We start from the raw sequence: 17,103 nt of genomic DNA, 5'->3' as shown, positions 1-17,103 counted from the left end.
GTGAACCAAGAATCTATCAGAGTCTTCTGCCAGACTAAATTCATCGCTGTGTCGGAAGTGGAGGCCCCATGGACCAGACCTGGGAGCTAGTGAACGCATCGGATGGTTAGAAATTATAAGTCTTGTGGCCCGTGAAAATGAATAGCAGGAATTGGAGTTCGGAGCTACCGGCAGCGGGCGAATCCTCAAATCATTCAGCCTACGCTAGATCTTTGAAGCAAGGTCGAATTGGTGCCTTTTGTACAGCGTGTGAGATTTTTAGTGTTTGATGCCTCGTCGTAGAATTCAACCCCTGTGAAGTAATGTTTTAATGTATTACATGAGAACTTTTTAATCTGTGCAAATTGTGGTATTATGTTGTTACAGGCTAATGTTATTTTAATGTGTGTAAAATGCAAATTTCATATTAGTTAATTTTAAGCAGAGAGTTATTTGGGCTTGGTGCTTTTGTAAATATGTATAGGCGGAATCTCTGGCCGTGTAATAACTAATGTATTTTAACTTTTATTGGGGGTTAATTTTAGAGTTAGTATTTGATCAAGGAGTAGTTTTAAATTCTTTTAAAAGCACTATTCTTGCAATTGTATTTGTGTTATAATGCTGCATCTTAACCATGCCACATAGTAAGAATAAAGCTGTTTCTTTCTTTAAAGAATTGTAATTAATGTGATCTTGGGTATGTGTTTTGGTGTTTCGCGTACTGTACGTTTCGTCAGTACATAAATACCACGAACGGAGTCTTGTTTAATGCCACTTTGCAGATCTTTTCTATTTTGGCTCTTTTCTCTCCTAATTTTTTGTCTATCAATAACTTTAGAATATCTGTTTCAGTCACTAAGCCAACGTCTTGAAGCACACTGGATGCTATGGAAGCAGTTGCACGATCAGATACGCCGTAACGATCGCTACTTAGTGCCGTAGTTTTCAGCTTAATCCTCATCTGCCACCGGGTTTTCTTGTCTGGGTCGGTTGACTTGTAATCATTATCAGGTTCTCCCTTGACTGAGCAACTTGGTTGTTCTTCATTTGAAAGATCAGATTCATCTTTCATGACTGAAACGCACTCAGTAACTTTTCGTTTTAAGGCATAGGCTTTTCTTTGAAATCTTTTTTTCGACCTTTTTGTTTCCTTTTGGTCCAAAGTTCCAATTTTTCCTATGCCATGTTTCCTCTGAAGATAGAGAAATCTTTGTTCAGAGATCGGTATCTTTTTAGATTTTTCACACATACATTTCATGTAAATTGGACATTCACAAATGTCTAGGGTCTTTTTACAAGTGCAAATAACATTCATTACGCACTTACACGCAGAGACGTCAAAGAGTTTCCTTGCTTCACTTTTAAATTCATCAATCCTTTCTTTAAACTTTGGTTTATCCTTGTCTCGGTTGTAAGATCTCATGAAATTGAGATATTTTTTGTAGAAGATATCAATGAGCTGAGCAATTCTTTTCAGGGAAACTGTAGGAATCGATGTCTTATCAAAGATACATTTAACTTTTTGCGCCACTATGTCCTTAACAATGGAAAAACTCACTTTCGTGTTATTGACTTTTCTAGCTAACTCAAATCTCTCTTGAAAGCAACTTTGAAGTACATTTTCATAAGTAGGGAGCTTATTTGTTGGCAAATTTCTCGGGTAGCCAAATATAGGGCACTCAAAGGACTTTCTCGTAATTCTTTTCTGCGAAGATGGATTCATGTTTGAAACACGTTTAGCAGAGCAAATCGACTTCACACGCACATTAGAAAGAATGAGAAATACTGATGCCAGCACGACTGCTTTATTCATTTAAGTAAGATACCTATAGACAGAAGCCAACGAAAAAGATCATAAATTCAAGATCGTGAGGCGCTAATGGGGCATATTAGATGCATACACTGTACTGAGCGGCATAAACAAATATAAGTCTCGCGGGATTAAAAAGCCATGTGGACAATTTCACAGGCAGGCTAATACTAAAATATCACATTTGTTTTATAAACAAACGTTTTTCCATTAGTATTTCATACCGAACTTATGAGGATCGTTAAACTAAAATAAAAAAAAAAGCTGAAAAAGGGCTTACAGTTTACATTTTTTCAAACATGTAGGTTCGTTGCACGATCGGAAGATATTGTTTTATTTCAAAAAGATATTTTTTTTTTGTTTTGGAGTCTTCACTAAACGTAACTTCTCCGTTCTGTAGCCTGAAAAAGTACATTGAATCAAAAATGTTAAAAATTCGGAAAAAAACCTGAAATTCTCAATTTTTTCGAATTTTTAGGCTTGTTTCTGGATCAAAAGGTATTATTCGATTTCATTTTTTTTTTATATTTCTGAAGGCTTTACGAATCGTAACTTTACCCGTCTTAGAGCCTTAAAAAGAAACATTAAAACATCACTAAGAAAACACGAAATTTTCCATTTTTTCAAATATTCAGGCCCGTTGCGGGATCGGAAGATATTATCCGATTTTTAAAATTTTTGTTTGTTTTGAAAGTCTTCACCAATTGCAACTTTTCCGCACTATTACGATTCGAAAATAAAAACAAAGTTTTTTTCGTTCCACCCTAATCAACAGTCTTCATATTCTAGCACATGAACAGTCTCTTAACAATAGACGTCTCAAACTTTCTTTAAACTTTTACTTCAAAACAAAACCTTACACTAATCATCCACTACACCTTCATATTTTTAATCCATCAAATGTTCTGTTATTTCTACACCGTCCTTCGATGATCCCAACGTTTGGGATCCGAATGCGTCGGATGCTGTCAGACCTGCAGCTATTAGATTTCAAAACCTTCAACACATTAAAACCAATTGAACCATGGTGTGAAGTAAATACATCTACTATCAATGACCTCGCTAAATTCCCTAAAGAGACTACACCAAATACAGCTTACCAGCAAATATTTTATGATACAAAATGCAAATATTCGGAATATAAAGATATTTTTACCGATGGATCAAAAGCAAACGATCACGTCGGCTTTTCTACAATAGTTGATGGTCACGTTATGGCAGAAAAATTAAACCCATCTTGCTCTGTACTTACTTCAGAAATAAAAGCCATATTTATATCTCTTCAGTCAATAGCCCAATCTAACTACAAAAAGTGGGTGATATACACTGACTCAAAGTTCAGTGGAAGCCATCACTCACTGCAATAATAATAGCCACCCTATAGCCATTCAGTCCTATCATGTGTTAAAAAATCTTATGCAAAACAATTTTGAAGTCCTCTTTTGTTGGATCCCTGGTGATGTAGGCATTGTAGGCAATGAGGCAGCCGATTCGGCTGCCAGAACTGCAAGTATTCTGGTTGACGACCGTGTTCCTTACGCTGACATCAAAAACGCCATTTCTGAATCCCTTAATATGCATTGGCAGCGGTCTTGGCATTCAGAAACCCAAAACAAACTGCGTTCAATTCAACCCTCAACTAAAGGCTTTAGATCATTGCCTCTCACCAGGAGAGAACAAGTTTTATTAGCTCGACTTCGCATTGGTCATACTAGGTTCACACATAAATACCTTTTATGCCGTGAACCAGCTCCAATGTGCATAACTTGTAATGTCATTCAGACAGTGTTACATATTTTAAGTAACTGCCCAAATTTTAATCAAATTCGTTTTAAATATTTTAATGATTTTAACCCTACTTTGAAGGAGTTGCTTGGGGACCAACCCCATCGCAATTTACACCCCTTCCTCCGGGAGATTGGTTTCTCCCTTTTAATTTAGTGTTTGTGTCGTCATTATGTGATTTCGTCCTTTTTATATTTTTCAAGATAGTTTTATCCATTTCTTCTTAATATGTTTTTAGCAATTATGTTTTTAAGGTGTTCCTTTTTTAATACTACAACTTGAAGGTTTATGCTTTTACTTCAAAAAATACTTTGTTTTACTTTTTTGATTCATTCTTAAATGAAAACTAAATAAAATATAACAAAAAATCGTTTGGCGTAGTATAGCCCTTAAGGGCTCTTGCGCCATAAAAAATCAACTAACCAACCAACATATTATTTCATACGTTATTTAAATTTTTTAATGTCTACTTGTTTTTTATTACTTATTTTAAACTACCTATGTTTATAGCTTTCACCTGAAAACACGCTTACTCCTATACTTATCTATATATTTTATCCCAAAAAAACGTTTGGCGCAGTATAGCCCTGAAGGGCTCTTGCGCCAAAAAAAAAAATAAACAAACCAACCAACCAAACCAACCAAAAGTTTTTAATGTTTACAGGTTTTTTATTACTTGTTTTAAACTACTGTTGTTTATACCTTTCTCTCCAAAACATTTTGACTTTTATCATATCCTGATTTTTTATTTATGTATAAATATTAAACTAAAAAAACGTTTGTCGCAGTATAGCCCTCAAGGGCTCTTGCGCCATTAAAAATAAGTAAACCAAACCAACCAACCATCATTGAATTCGCATACAGTCATATATGCAGCTATTTTGCCTATCTGTATGCCCGATCCAATTACTTTTGGGCTATACTTCCAAATAAGTGAGTTTAGCGACTCATTGGCATTCTGGGTTTTTCCGCCCAAGCACTTACGCAACAATTTAGGATGCGATAACTCCTTGAATGTAGGTTTTATAGCTTCGGCCACTGCTTTAGTTAACGTGTTTTTATGCGGAAAATTTTTAACTGTATTATTTTGCACAGAGAGAGTATATTTGCACCAGCTGTCGGTTCCTTCAGGGCAGAACCAATGCTTTGGTTCTTCATCGGAACTCGACATGTGAGCCTATACTGCCCATATTGCCTTCCTCATTTTTGGAACGCTATGTGCATTAGCTCGGATAGCGTTACCATAGTATTGTGTCAGTTTTGTAATCGTATTATTAGTTAAGCGACCTGTTCCTCCTATCGTTTTCTCGTCGGATAGTTTTTTCTTTCCAAGTGAGAGTTTCAATTTGCGTACTGTGTAGGACACATACAAAAGCGAATGGGTTCCCATTCGCTTTTGTATGTGTCCTACACACTCTACTTTTTCAATCGTGAAACTGTCGCCATATGGCTTGTTGCTTACTAGTGACGAAAAGGTTTTAGAGTCACCATCTCCGATGTACTGCTGGTATTTCAAACCATACTTCTGCTCGGATCGGCAAAAAATTTGCTGCATCCCACTGACCTCCATAGCTCCTGCGGATCCACTATGATTTTTTCTGCACGACTGTCTATGCTTCGCCATAAAGGCACTATATTTGGGTCCAAACTTTGGTCCCTTGTATGAGTCACAGCCTTTGCAGTGAGAGGACATAACTTCGATGTCCAGTGCTTTTCCACAGTCAGCTCCAATCAAAGTGTACACCAATAAGGGACGTATGACCACGGGTTTTCCAGGTCCCGTCACCGCTTACTGCAATAGAATTAGCAGTGCCGCCAATGATAGTCTCATCAGCCGCGGCTTTTTTCATCGAGGCATTTGCAAGCCTCTCACTCACATCCACAATATTTTCATTTATCTTTCATTATTATTATTTCCTTGTTATATGCCTTTCGAGACACTGGCTTGGGCAAACACATAACTGCGCAAAATGTCTCGAGTGAGGATAACCCCTGTCCTATACATCGCGTGGCCAACACAGACCGTCGATTAATTTCTGGAATGTTTTTCCTATCATTTCACAGGAATTTAGTTTCTTCTCCACTTTACATTGCGAACAAACAATGCAGAATGTCGATGACAATTCTACTGTTGATTTTTCTGTAATTGTGATTTTTCCATGGCATTCAGAACAACAAATACATTTTGCAATTTGTTTAAAAAATAAGGACACATCAAGTAGTCTGTAGCCTTGAAACGAAGGACACATTTCATTTTCCAACGATTTCGAAACGTCATGTGCACTCGGTAGCTTTTTTGCAGATGCACTTTTGTCGGGTGTAATTCACTCAAAATTTACTGAACCATCTTCAAATTTCGGTTTCTTTAGGTATCTGTTTCCCTGAAATCTTTTTTTCCTAGGTCTTTTGCCCGAGGATCGTTTTTTCACAGATGTATCCATAACAAGCTAATTTCAAATGATCAAAAACCTGCTTTTATAACTTTCAAAATCGCAATGTAAACAAACTAACGTGCAAGATCAAGAGAGATGAGTTTAGTTGTTTCTATGCTACTACATCATACGTTATTTTCGTATATTGAGTGTGGCTTAGCTGCAAAAGTATTTCGGTAGAAAGCTAAAACTGTTTGCGTAACGACTTGTCAGCTGTCAAAAGGAGGCGCAGCCGTTCGTGTTTTTGTTTACGATTCGTAAGTATCGTTTTAGTTTTTTATGAATAACTTTGGAAGTTTTTTTAGTATCGGAAAAATTATGGTATGAAATTGTTCAAAAAAAAAAAAAAAAAAAGACTATAACATAAATTTTTTTCAAAAAATCGAAAATTTTGAAATTTAAGGGGTCTTTAGACCCCTTAACACATTGGCAGCAGACATGGAATCTTCAAACACTAAATAAATTACATTCGATCCAACCGTCGGCTAAAGGTTTTAAATCAATACAACTTTCCAGGAGAGAACAAGTTCTTTTAAGTCGTCTTCACATCGGTCATACTTGGTTTACCCATAAATACCTATTATGCCGTGAACCAGCTCCAACTTGTATAAAATGTATTGTCAACCAGACAGTGTTGCATATTTTATGCAACTGACCAAATTTTAATCAAATACGGTTTAAATATTTTAATGATTTTAATCCATCTTTGAAAGACTTGCTGGGAGACCCACCCCATCGCAATTTGTACTTCTTCCTCCAGGCGATTGGATTCTCCTTTTTAATCTAGTGTTCGTCCAACCATTATGTGATTCGTCCTTTCCGTATTTTTCAAGATATTGTTTCATCCATTTTTTTTTTCATATGTTTTTAACGTTTATATGTTTTTAAGGCTGTCCTTTTTTAATACTAGTACTTGAAGGTTTATGCTTTTTATTACAAAATATACTTACTTTTACTTTTTTGACTTATTCTTAAATGAAAAATAAATAATGTATAAAAAAAAATCGTTTGGCGCAGTATAGCCCTCAAGGGCTCTTGCGCCATAAAAATCAAACCAACCAAACCAAAACCGAAGTTATCGTGCCGTGGTACTGACACCTGTGCCAGATGTGCAGAGCCCGGTCACGATAGTAATACATGTTCTAAGACCTACAAATGCGTAAGCTGCAAGGTTGATCATCCTTCATTCTCCAGATCATACTCAAAATGACTCAGAAAAAGAAATTCAGAAAATTAAAACACAAAAAATATCTTGTCCAGATGAAAGGAAACTAATTGAATTCCCCCCCCCCCGTGTCCGTTTACCTTGTCGTGGTGGGGGGGCTTGCAGTGTGGTGAGTTCGGGGCGAGCTCTTGGGAGGAGTAGTGAACCCCCAGTTGCTCAAACAGAATATCGGCGGGAGGGGATTTTTTTCCCTTCCTTCCCTCATCACACTTACCAAATGCGGACGAAAACCCCTAAGCCAAGGTGTGTCAACCGTGCCTATGGCTGCGTGGTACTGGGGGTAGTCGGTGCCTCAAACGGGAGACTTCAGGGATAGCAGGCGAACCCTGTCGTACGCAGCCTTACCTCTGTGTAGGGGGGCTACACAGGGGCTAGACCCCACTTTTCCCCCTAGTTCTCTGGTTTTTTATGGATATAAACACAAAGAACACTTCTCCCCCCTGTGGGGAGCGTCAGACTGAATCGAATAGCACCGCAAAATTTTTTATTATCAAACGTTCTGATCCTAATTTAAATTTATCAAAAGTATCTCCTTTTCTCATCAACAAAGCTCTCGTTAATCAAATAGGGGAATTTCAATCAGTTAAAAAATTGCGTAATGGTGAGCTTCTCGTCGAAATAAAACATCAAAAACAAACCACATCCATTATGTCTGTCAAACAAATAGGATCCTATCTTGTAACTGTTACCGAACATAAAACCCTTAATTTTTCCCGAGGAATAATATCAGAACCTGACCTTCTCTTTACACCCGAGGAGGAAATATTGGAGGAAATGAAGGACCAAAACGTAAGTGCAGTAAAAAGGATTACAATAAAACGCAATGGCGAAATGATCAATACTAAACATATCATTCTAACATTTGAAACACCCGTCCTCCCTCCACGTGTGAAAGCTGGCTATCTCTCTTGCCCAGTTCGCCCCTATATTCCAAATCCGCTCCGGTGTTTCAAATGCCAGCGGTTTGGACATTCGAAAATTGCGTGCCGTGGTACTGACACCTGTGCCAGGTGTGCAGAGCCCGGTCACGATAGTAATACATGTTCTAAGACCTATAAATGCGTAAACTGCAAGGGGGAACATCCTTCATACTCCAGATCATGCCTAAAATGGATCTCAGAAAAAGAAATTCAGGTGATTAAAACAACACAAAAAATATCCTATCCAGACGCAAGAAAACTGGTTGAATCTCGCACGCCTACAACAGGCCTTTCATATGCAGTAGCCATCAAAAAGGTATTTAAATCTGCAAGCACACAAACAGATGCAGAAACTGAAACCTCAACTAATCCCAAAACCGTAAACACAACCAAATCAAATAAACTAATAGTCCAAAATCTTCTTTTAAGAAAACTAACCAAAATCAACAACAAAAACAAAAAACAAATACTCTATCTGTTACTGTTAATGAAAACATTCCAATCGCACAAAATTCGAAAAAACTAATTGAAAAAAAGAAAATTATGCAAACACGTGCTAAAATTGGGGTGGCCACTAAACAGAGGCCCCCAAAATATTATAATTTTAAAAAGGAGGACTTTTTGCTTTCCAGCAAAAAAGTCAAATTGACTAAATCCCAACTACTTCCTCCCCAAGAGGAAGACGAGGATGTTGAATTTGAAGATCTTCCGCCATCCGACGATGAAGGGTGGACGGACCATCCTCCTTCATGAGCCGCTCCCTCTTCTTCCGGCCGTTCCTCCTTCCTTTTTTCTCCATGGCCCTGAGCATTCTTTCTTGGAATTGTCAGAGTTACTCGCATAATGTCACGGATATAAAAGATCTTGTCGAATTTCACCAACCGGCCATATTCTGTCTGCAAGAAACATTCCTATCGCCCGCTGATAAACCGAGGTTGAAAGGTTTCGACATATACCGCAAGGACTGCTTGTCAGGTGACCGTCGTTGTGGAGGAGTGGCTTTGCTAATCGCTAATGATTATGCATCTAGCCAGCTCAATATCAACACATCCCTGCAAGCAGTAGCTGCGCGCGCTCACCTTCACTCGCTGTTTACAATTTGTACTGTATATATTCCACCTTCTTACGACTTGAGAGGCGTGGAATTGCAAACACTTGTAGATCAACTTCCTCCCCCATACATCATCTTGGGGGATTTCAATGGCCATAATCCTCTCTGGGGGAGTCCCGACTCCAACAGTAGAGGTTTAACAATAGAGAATTTTATCGAAGACAATGATCTTTGCATTCTCAACAACGGCGAAAACACTTATTTTCATCTTCCTACCCAGACTTACCACGCCATCGATCTCGTTATATGTTCACCTTCTTTTCTGCCACTCTGGGATTTCCAGGTGGAGGGTGGTCTCTACACCAGCGGCCATTTTCCGATCAAGATAACCTCTACTGCACGCTGCGGCCATCAGCAGCATCAGCAAGCCCGACTTCGCATTGATCGAGCTGATTGGACAGCATTTACCCAGTTGGCAGAAATTAAATCTGAAGACGTGATTGATATTGATATCGATGTAGCCGTAAGCCGAGTAACCGACATAATATTGACGGCAGCGAACGTTGCAATTACAAGAACCACTAAAGGTAGGATCAAATTCCCTAAGCCTTGGTGGAACTTCGATTGTCAGGAGGCTCATAAGGCACAAAGAAAAGCATGGAGCACTTTTCGTCGGTATCCGACCACACAAAATCTTGTGGCACTTAAACGAGCTCGTGCTGAAGCTCGGAGGATTCGACGAAAAAGCCAGCGGGACTCGTGGCAGGCTTATGTCAGCACAATCACGACGTCCACCCCATCTAAGACAGTGTGGGGTAAAATCAAAAAAGTTTCTGGCAACTACAATACGTCATGTGCTCCCATTCTGGAGAAAAATGGTCAACTTTTGTCGGATCACAAAGAGGTGGCTAACTGCCTGGCGACTCATTTAGCAGAAGTCTCCAGTGCAAATAACTACTGCAAAAAATTTTTAACTATCAAATCACGCAAAGAACAAAGAGTTCTAGATTTTAATTCAAACATTTTTCATCAATACAACACAAAATTTACATTTCAAGAATTAGATATTGCTTTACAAAAATCGAAAAACACATCGCCTGGCCCTGACGAAATACACAATAGTATGTTAAAAAACCTAAGCAGGTCTTCATTAGAAAATATTCTGAGACTATTTAATAGAATTTATTCTGAGCACAAATTCGCCAAATTCTGGAGCCAAGCAATAGTAATTCCCATTCTTAAACCAAACAAACAATCTGATAAACCCGAGAGTTACAGACCTATAGCTCTCACAAGCTGCCTTTGCAAAGCAATGGAGCGGATGGTAAACGCCAGGCTCATGTACATTTTGGAGTCTTGCCATCTGCTATCTTCATATCAAAGTGGATTCAGGCGCGGCAGATGTACCATAGACAACCTAATGCTTCTCGAAACATCAATAAGAGAAGCATTTCTCAAACGAAAATATCTTGTGAGCGTATTTTTTGACATTGAAAAAGCATATGACCGTACCTGGATAAGGCATCCTCAAAACCCTGCACGAGTATGGGTTACGAGGTAATCTACCCATCTTTCTCTCTAATTTTCTTAGAGATCGAACTTTTCGCGTACGTGTCAAGTCTGTTTTATCAGATACCTTCATTCAAGAAGAAGGAGTTCCCCAGGGAAGTGTACTAAGCGTAACTCTTTTTGTAATAGCAATCAACAACTTATTCGAACAACTGCCTCCCGCTGTCAAGGGTACCATGTTCGTTGATGACTTTCAAATTTCTTTCTCTTCATCGAGCATGAGTATCATTGAAAGACAACTTCAAATCGCTATAAATAAAGTATCACAATGGGCAGAGGAAAATGGCTTCACTTTCTCTGCTCAAAAAACCTTCTGCATCCACTTCTGCCGTAAAAGAGGGCTTCACCCTGATCCAAGTTTTCTCCTCAACAATCAACCAATAGCTGTAAAAGACCAAGGAAAATTCCTTGGCCTCACACTTGATAATAAACTTAAATTTATACCGCATATACAAGAGCTAAAAAAGAAATGTTTACTGAAATTAAATATCCTTAAAGTCTTAGCGAACACTTCTTGGGGTGCTGATACAGAGTCTCTGTTAAGAATATACAGGGCTCTTATACGCCCAAAACTTGATTATGGATACGTTATACTGATCACCCTTTACACCTTCATATTTTTAATCCATCTAATGTTGTCTTATTTCTTCATCGTCCTTCTGCAACCCCAACGTTTGGGATCCGAATGCGCCAGGTGCTCTTAGATTTGCAGCTGTCAGATTTAAATACTCTTAATAAAATAGAACTAATTGAACCATGGTGCGAAGTAAATATATCAACCATCAATGACCTGGCTAAATTCCCTAAAGAGACTACCTCTAATGCTGCTTACCAGCAAATATTTTCTGATACAAAATGTAAATATTCTGATTACCATGTCATTTTCACTGACGGATCAAAAGGAAACGAACACGTCGGCTTTTCTACAATAGTGGATGGTCACGTTACGGCAGAAAAATTAAACCCATCTTGCTCTGTATTTACTTCAGAAATAAAAGCCATATCTACATCTCTCCAGTCCATAACCCAATCCAATTACAAAAAATGGGTGATATACACTGACTCAAAGAGTTCAGTGGAAGCCATCACTCACTGCAACAATAACAGCCACCCTATTGTCCTTCAGTCATATTATTTATACAAAAATCTTATAAAAAACCAATTTCATGTTCTCTTCTGTTGGGTCCCTATTCATGTGGGAATTGCAGGCAATGAAGCAGCCGATTCAGCTGCCAGAGCCGCAAGTATCCTGGTTGATGACACTGTCCCTTTTGACGACATTAAAAACGTAATTTCTGAATGTCTTAACACGCATTGGCAGCGGTCCTGGAATCTTGAAACACAGAATAAATTACATTCCATCCAGCCCTCGGCTAAAGGTTTCACATCTTTACAACTTACCAGGAGACAACAAGTAGTACTAGCTCGACTTCGCATTGGTCACACAAGGTTCACTCACAAATACCTCTTATGTCGCGAACCAGCTCCAACGTGCATTACATGTAATGTGAATCAGACAGTGTTACATATTTTAAGTAACTGCCCTAATTTTAACCAAACACGTTTTAAATATTTTAATAATTTTAACCCCTCTTTGAAGGAGTTGCTGGGGGACCCACCCCATTGCAATTTGTACTCCTTCCTCCAGGAGATTGGATTCTCCCTTTTAATTTAGTGTTTGTGCCGTTAAAATGTGATTTGTCTTTTTCTTGTTATTCAAGGTGTTTTATCCAACATATTATTTCATACGTTATTTAAATGTTTTTAATGTCTACTTGTTTTTTATTACTTACTTTAAACTACCTATGTTTATAGCTCTCACCTGAAAACACGCTTACTCCTATACTTATCTATATATTTTATCCCAAAAAAACGTTTGGCGCAGTATAGCCCTGAAGGGCTCTTGCGCCATAAAAAATAAACAAACCAACCAACCAACTAATTGAATTCCGCACACCAACAACAGGTCTTTCATATGCAGCAGCCGTTAAAAATGTATTTAAATCTGCAAGCACACAGACACCCAAGCTGGAGCTTCAAAGGCCCGAACTCTTCTCTTAGGAAAGCTAACCAAAAGCAACAAAAAATACTGTAGCTGTTACTGTTAATGAAAAACAAACTTCATGCAGAATTCTAAAAAAAATATTGAAAAAAAGAAAATTATGCGAACACGTGCTAAAATTGGGGTGATCACTAAAACAGAGGCCACCAAAATTTCATGATTTTAAAAAATAAGACTTTTTCATTTCCATTAAAAAAGTTAAATTGGCTAAATCCCAACAACTTCCTCCCGAAGAAGACGAGGATGTTGAATTGAATCTCTGTTAAGAATCTACAGGGCTCTTATACGCTTAAAACTTGATTGAGGATGCCAAATGTATGGTTCTGCTGCGAAAAGCTATCTGAAAGATCTGAATCCAATACATAATCAGGCACTGCGCATTTGCACAGGAGCTTTCCGAACCTCACATCACATAATAGGGTGGGCCGAAATAGGCCGAAAATTTATTTTCGAAATCCATTTTTGGATACCGCGCAAAAGTTGCGTTGTGAGCTAGTTAGCACTCACAAAAAATTTCTTTGATATTAAAAAACATCTAGCCTGCCCTATTTGACACTAAAAAACCGAAAAAGAAAAATTTTTGTCAATTTTTTAAAAATAAAATCTACATATTTTGCTGGAATGCAATGAAAATGTTATATAATGAGCCCGTTTGAGCCCATAAAACGCTTTATTGATTATAATGAGTAATTAACCACACTTTTCTGACATAAAAAATTGGAGAAAAATGAAAAAATATTGGATGTTTTAAAAAACCTTTGTGAAAATTATTTTTCAAAATTTAGTCATAGACTGATTAATTAAAAAGCCCTTTTCATCATAGTAATTATTATCGCTCGTATCATACATTCTCTAGAATTACATATAGAGAGAATAACTACATTATAATTAGTATTAAACGGCGCAGATTGTTACTTTTGCCATCCTTTCGTTCAACTCCTTGAAGCTTTCATCATTTTTGAGCGGTAGATTTTCCAGCATTGCTAAACTTTCTGGACTTTCAATAGGCTCTAGAAGGGCATCCTCTCTTGATTCTGCAAAACTTGCTCAAGTGTATCCAAAACTGTTAGGGCAGATAAAGAAGAAAATACCAATAACTAACTTGTGAGAAAGCCACAGTGCTACATAAGCTTTAAAAATGAATTAAGGGTCAAATGGCTGTGTCATAGTGACAAGATATAAACTTTCCCAGTTTTCATTAAAACGTTAAATATGTTTGATAAACAATTAAGTTTCATTTACTCGAGAAGGATGCAGGCTGGTTTCTTGAATATGATGGAGTAGATGGGCTTTAAATCACCTGCGCAATGCCATCATGGGAAGGCTCTTGCATGCACGATGAAGCAGACATTTCAGTCGATTCATCAGGGGGATCAGATGCAGTACTGTAGGGCCTAGGATATGGTTCTTCACCAGGGATTTTACGTGCAGTTTTTTTTTCGGGGACAAAGGCTTATATTCGTCCTCTGAAGACTCCTGTGGATATCTACTATAAGAACTTGTAATTCTTTTTCTCGGTTTGTTGGTCTCCTGATCTGTATCCAAGCTGGAGGTATCTTCGGCCTATGGAATGTCTGGTGCTGCTTCACTGAAGGCATCTGAACATAGTTTATTTTTTTTAATGCATATAATATGTATCAACTCGATACAGGTTACAGCCGCAAGTATTTCTTCTGAATCAAATTTAAAACGGTACATGATTGAAAGAAAAATATTAAGAATCAACTATTAGTGTTTAAATTTTAGGGATTTTTTTGTTATGATTGTGACTTTTTGATTTTCTTTGTATACTGAAAGTGTACAAAACTGAGAATATTAACAAACGCAAGAAAGAATTGTTCATCATTAGGTAATTAGTAGAAGTTTTCTAAAATGTGATAACAAAATACAAATTGTGAAAAATCTCAATTTTCAGTTTAACTCATTCGCTGATTGTGACTTTTTGATTTTCATCTCACACTTTTTTGAATGCTTTTGAAAAGACACAAAAAGATATGAAAACTTACACTCCATGAAAATATCTATAAAAAAAGTAAAAATTGAAACATTACCCTCGTATATAAGAGGCCGAAATCAAGCCATTAGAGAAGCATAGTGAAATTTATTGTAATGAAATTCACTGAATGTAACAGCAATTAAAACGACCGATATATTACTTCCTTTTACGAAAAAAGGAAGTATTGTATTCGCGAAAAAAATTTCACTCAAAAATCGGCCTTTATTTCCATTTTACTCGCCCCCGAATGAATGTTGAGTTTTTTTTTCAACCCGACCACACGTGAATATATGCCTAGGAACGTACAGACACCCGAAATATCCATTTTGACGATCCCCGAGTTAATTACAACGAGTTTTCTCGTGACATCTGTATGTTTGTATGTATGTCGCATAACTAAAGAACGGAATTTTCTAGAAAGTTGAAATTTGGTATGTAGACTTCTAGTGGGGTCTAGTTGTGCACCCCCCTTTTTGTTGCATTCGAATACTCCAAAGGGGGTCTTTTGCCCCTTTTTGAGGGGAAATCATTGTTAATTTCGATGTAAACTCAAGTGGTATTATAATTTGGCGGACACTTGGCAATATATCGTAAGTTTTTTGGTCGCCAAGTTTTGTCGCCAACTTGGCGACAAATTTGGCGATTTTACTTTATTTACTTTTAATATGGTTTCAGTTTGGCCACTGTTGTTGATATTGAGAGAGTAAACTATTGAATCGCATTAAAACTGCCAATAATGGGGAAATAAATCTGTGTAAAACATTTTTTTTCTTTGGTTAGCAAGAAACTAGATGTGAAAATATTTGTTTCCTTGCTTACTCCAAAGCGCTATTATCATTAAGTTGGAGTAAAAGAAAGTCGTAGTGACATTGTACTGTACATACCAAAAACATTTTTCAAAAACTTACGACCCCCCCCCCCCCCGTGTCCGTTTACCTTGTCGTGATGGGGAGGGGGGGGGGTGCTTGCGGTGTGGTGAGTTCGGGGCGAGTTCTTGGGCGGAGAAGTGACCCCCCAGTTGCTTAAACAGAATATTTTCCGCCTATTGCTCTCCTTTGGAACCTCTTGAAGAACTTCTAATTAAGCTTAATGATTTCTTAAATTCAACTTCTCCAACACCTTTAATTCTTTCAGTTGACTTTAATGCTAGATCAAGATTTTGGGGGTATCCAGCGAGACTCTCCGCCTTGCTCCACCCGAAGGCTTTTCAGGGAACTTGCGAAAGCTAGGGAGTCTCTCGTTGTCTAACCACAGTTATGATGCCAGCTAGCGACCCGGCTGTGTTTCTCTGCTTTATTTAAGATTTACAGTGCTACCGGTCAAAACGGGAGGAATACTATTAAAGAAACGAAGTAACAATCTTTATTAAATAGAATATTTACAAAACGATGCCAGTCGCTATGCTGGCGGGTGCTGGGGAAAAACACTGCCTACAAATAGGAATTACAGAGGCTGCTCCCAGCTCAGGGTAACTAGGATCAGTCTTCTTCTGTAGTCTGTCCTCAGTGTAATCTTCTGTCTTCATCTCTTGTTGTCGCGTTCGGGGATGGTCATAATCGGTGATAGTCCTGGTAGGATCTAGTTGGTCCAGATATCCTGCTGAAACAAAGGGGAGGCCGTAAGAGCTTTTTTGATGTTATTACAATATTTTATATAATCAGTGCTACAGAGGTTGACGCTGACGTCCAGAACTGGAGTGACCCCACCGGCTATGGAAGTTCTACATTGATCTGTTAAAGTGCAGTTATTTATATAATGATTAATTGTGCCTGGTGTGTCACAAATTGTACACATCGAGTTTTAAGATATATTAATCCTGCTTAGACAGGCAGGGATTTTAAAGTGCTCTGAAATAATTTGGTTTGTTGCTGGATCTTAGTTTTTAATTTTAGGAATTCTAGCGATTTGCTGGTAGGTACCTCTTCCATTTCCAGTGTTGTCCCAATCGCTCTGCCATCTTGCTAAATCCCTCTGTTTCACTAGAAACTTTAATTTTTGCCTGGATATGTTAAGCGGCTATTGCTCTTCTAGTTCTGTGGCTGCCCTCACTTCTGCATCAGCCCTTTCGTTACCCATCCAGCCGACATGGGCTTTTATCCAGTGTGGTTCCACACGAAATCTTTTGTTATTTAGTAATTTAAATGCTTTAAAAAATTGGCTTTTAGGGTTAGTAATGCCTTGTTTAGGATTAGAGAGGGAAAGGAGGGAAGCTCTACTATCAGAGTAAAGAGGTAGTGTAGCTCCTTCTCTAAGATTGACCGCGTGATTAAGGGC

At 38.0% G+C, this 17,103-nt stretch overlaps 1 protein-coding gene across 1 annotated transcript in view; it reads right to left on the bottom strand.

Annotated features, from left to right (window-relative positions):
* Positions 1-8,391: 8,391 nt before the first annotated feature.
* The window catches only part of LOC129233679 (piggyBac transposable element-derived protein 3-like), a 30,015-nt gene continuing 21,303 nt past the window's right edge, over positions 8,392-17,103 (bottom strand). The window contains exons 2-3 of the mRNA XM_054867658.1: positions 16,264-16,425; positions 8,392-8,477 (exon numbers count right to left, since the gene is read on the bottom strand). Coding sequence (XP_054723633.1) covers positions 8,392-8,477; positions 16,264-16,425 — 248 coding nt within the window. The remainder of the gene's footprint in view (positions 8,478-16,263; positions 16,426-17,103) is intronic.

Source organism: Uloborus diversus, unplaced genomic scaffold (assembly GCF_026930045.1).
Source record: "Uloborus diversus isolate 005 unplaced genomic scaffold, Udiv.v.3.1 scaffold_619, whole genome shotgun sequence".
In the NCBI taxonomy this organism is placed as follows: Eukaryota; Metazoa; Arthropoda; class Arachnida; order Araneae; family Uloboridae; genus Uloborus; species Uloborus diversus.
Note: the sequence above shows the minus strand (reverse complement) of the source record. Positions and strands in the feature narration are given on the sequence as shown.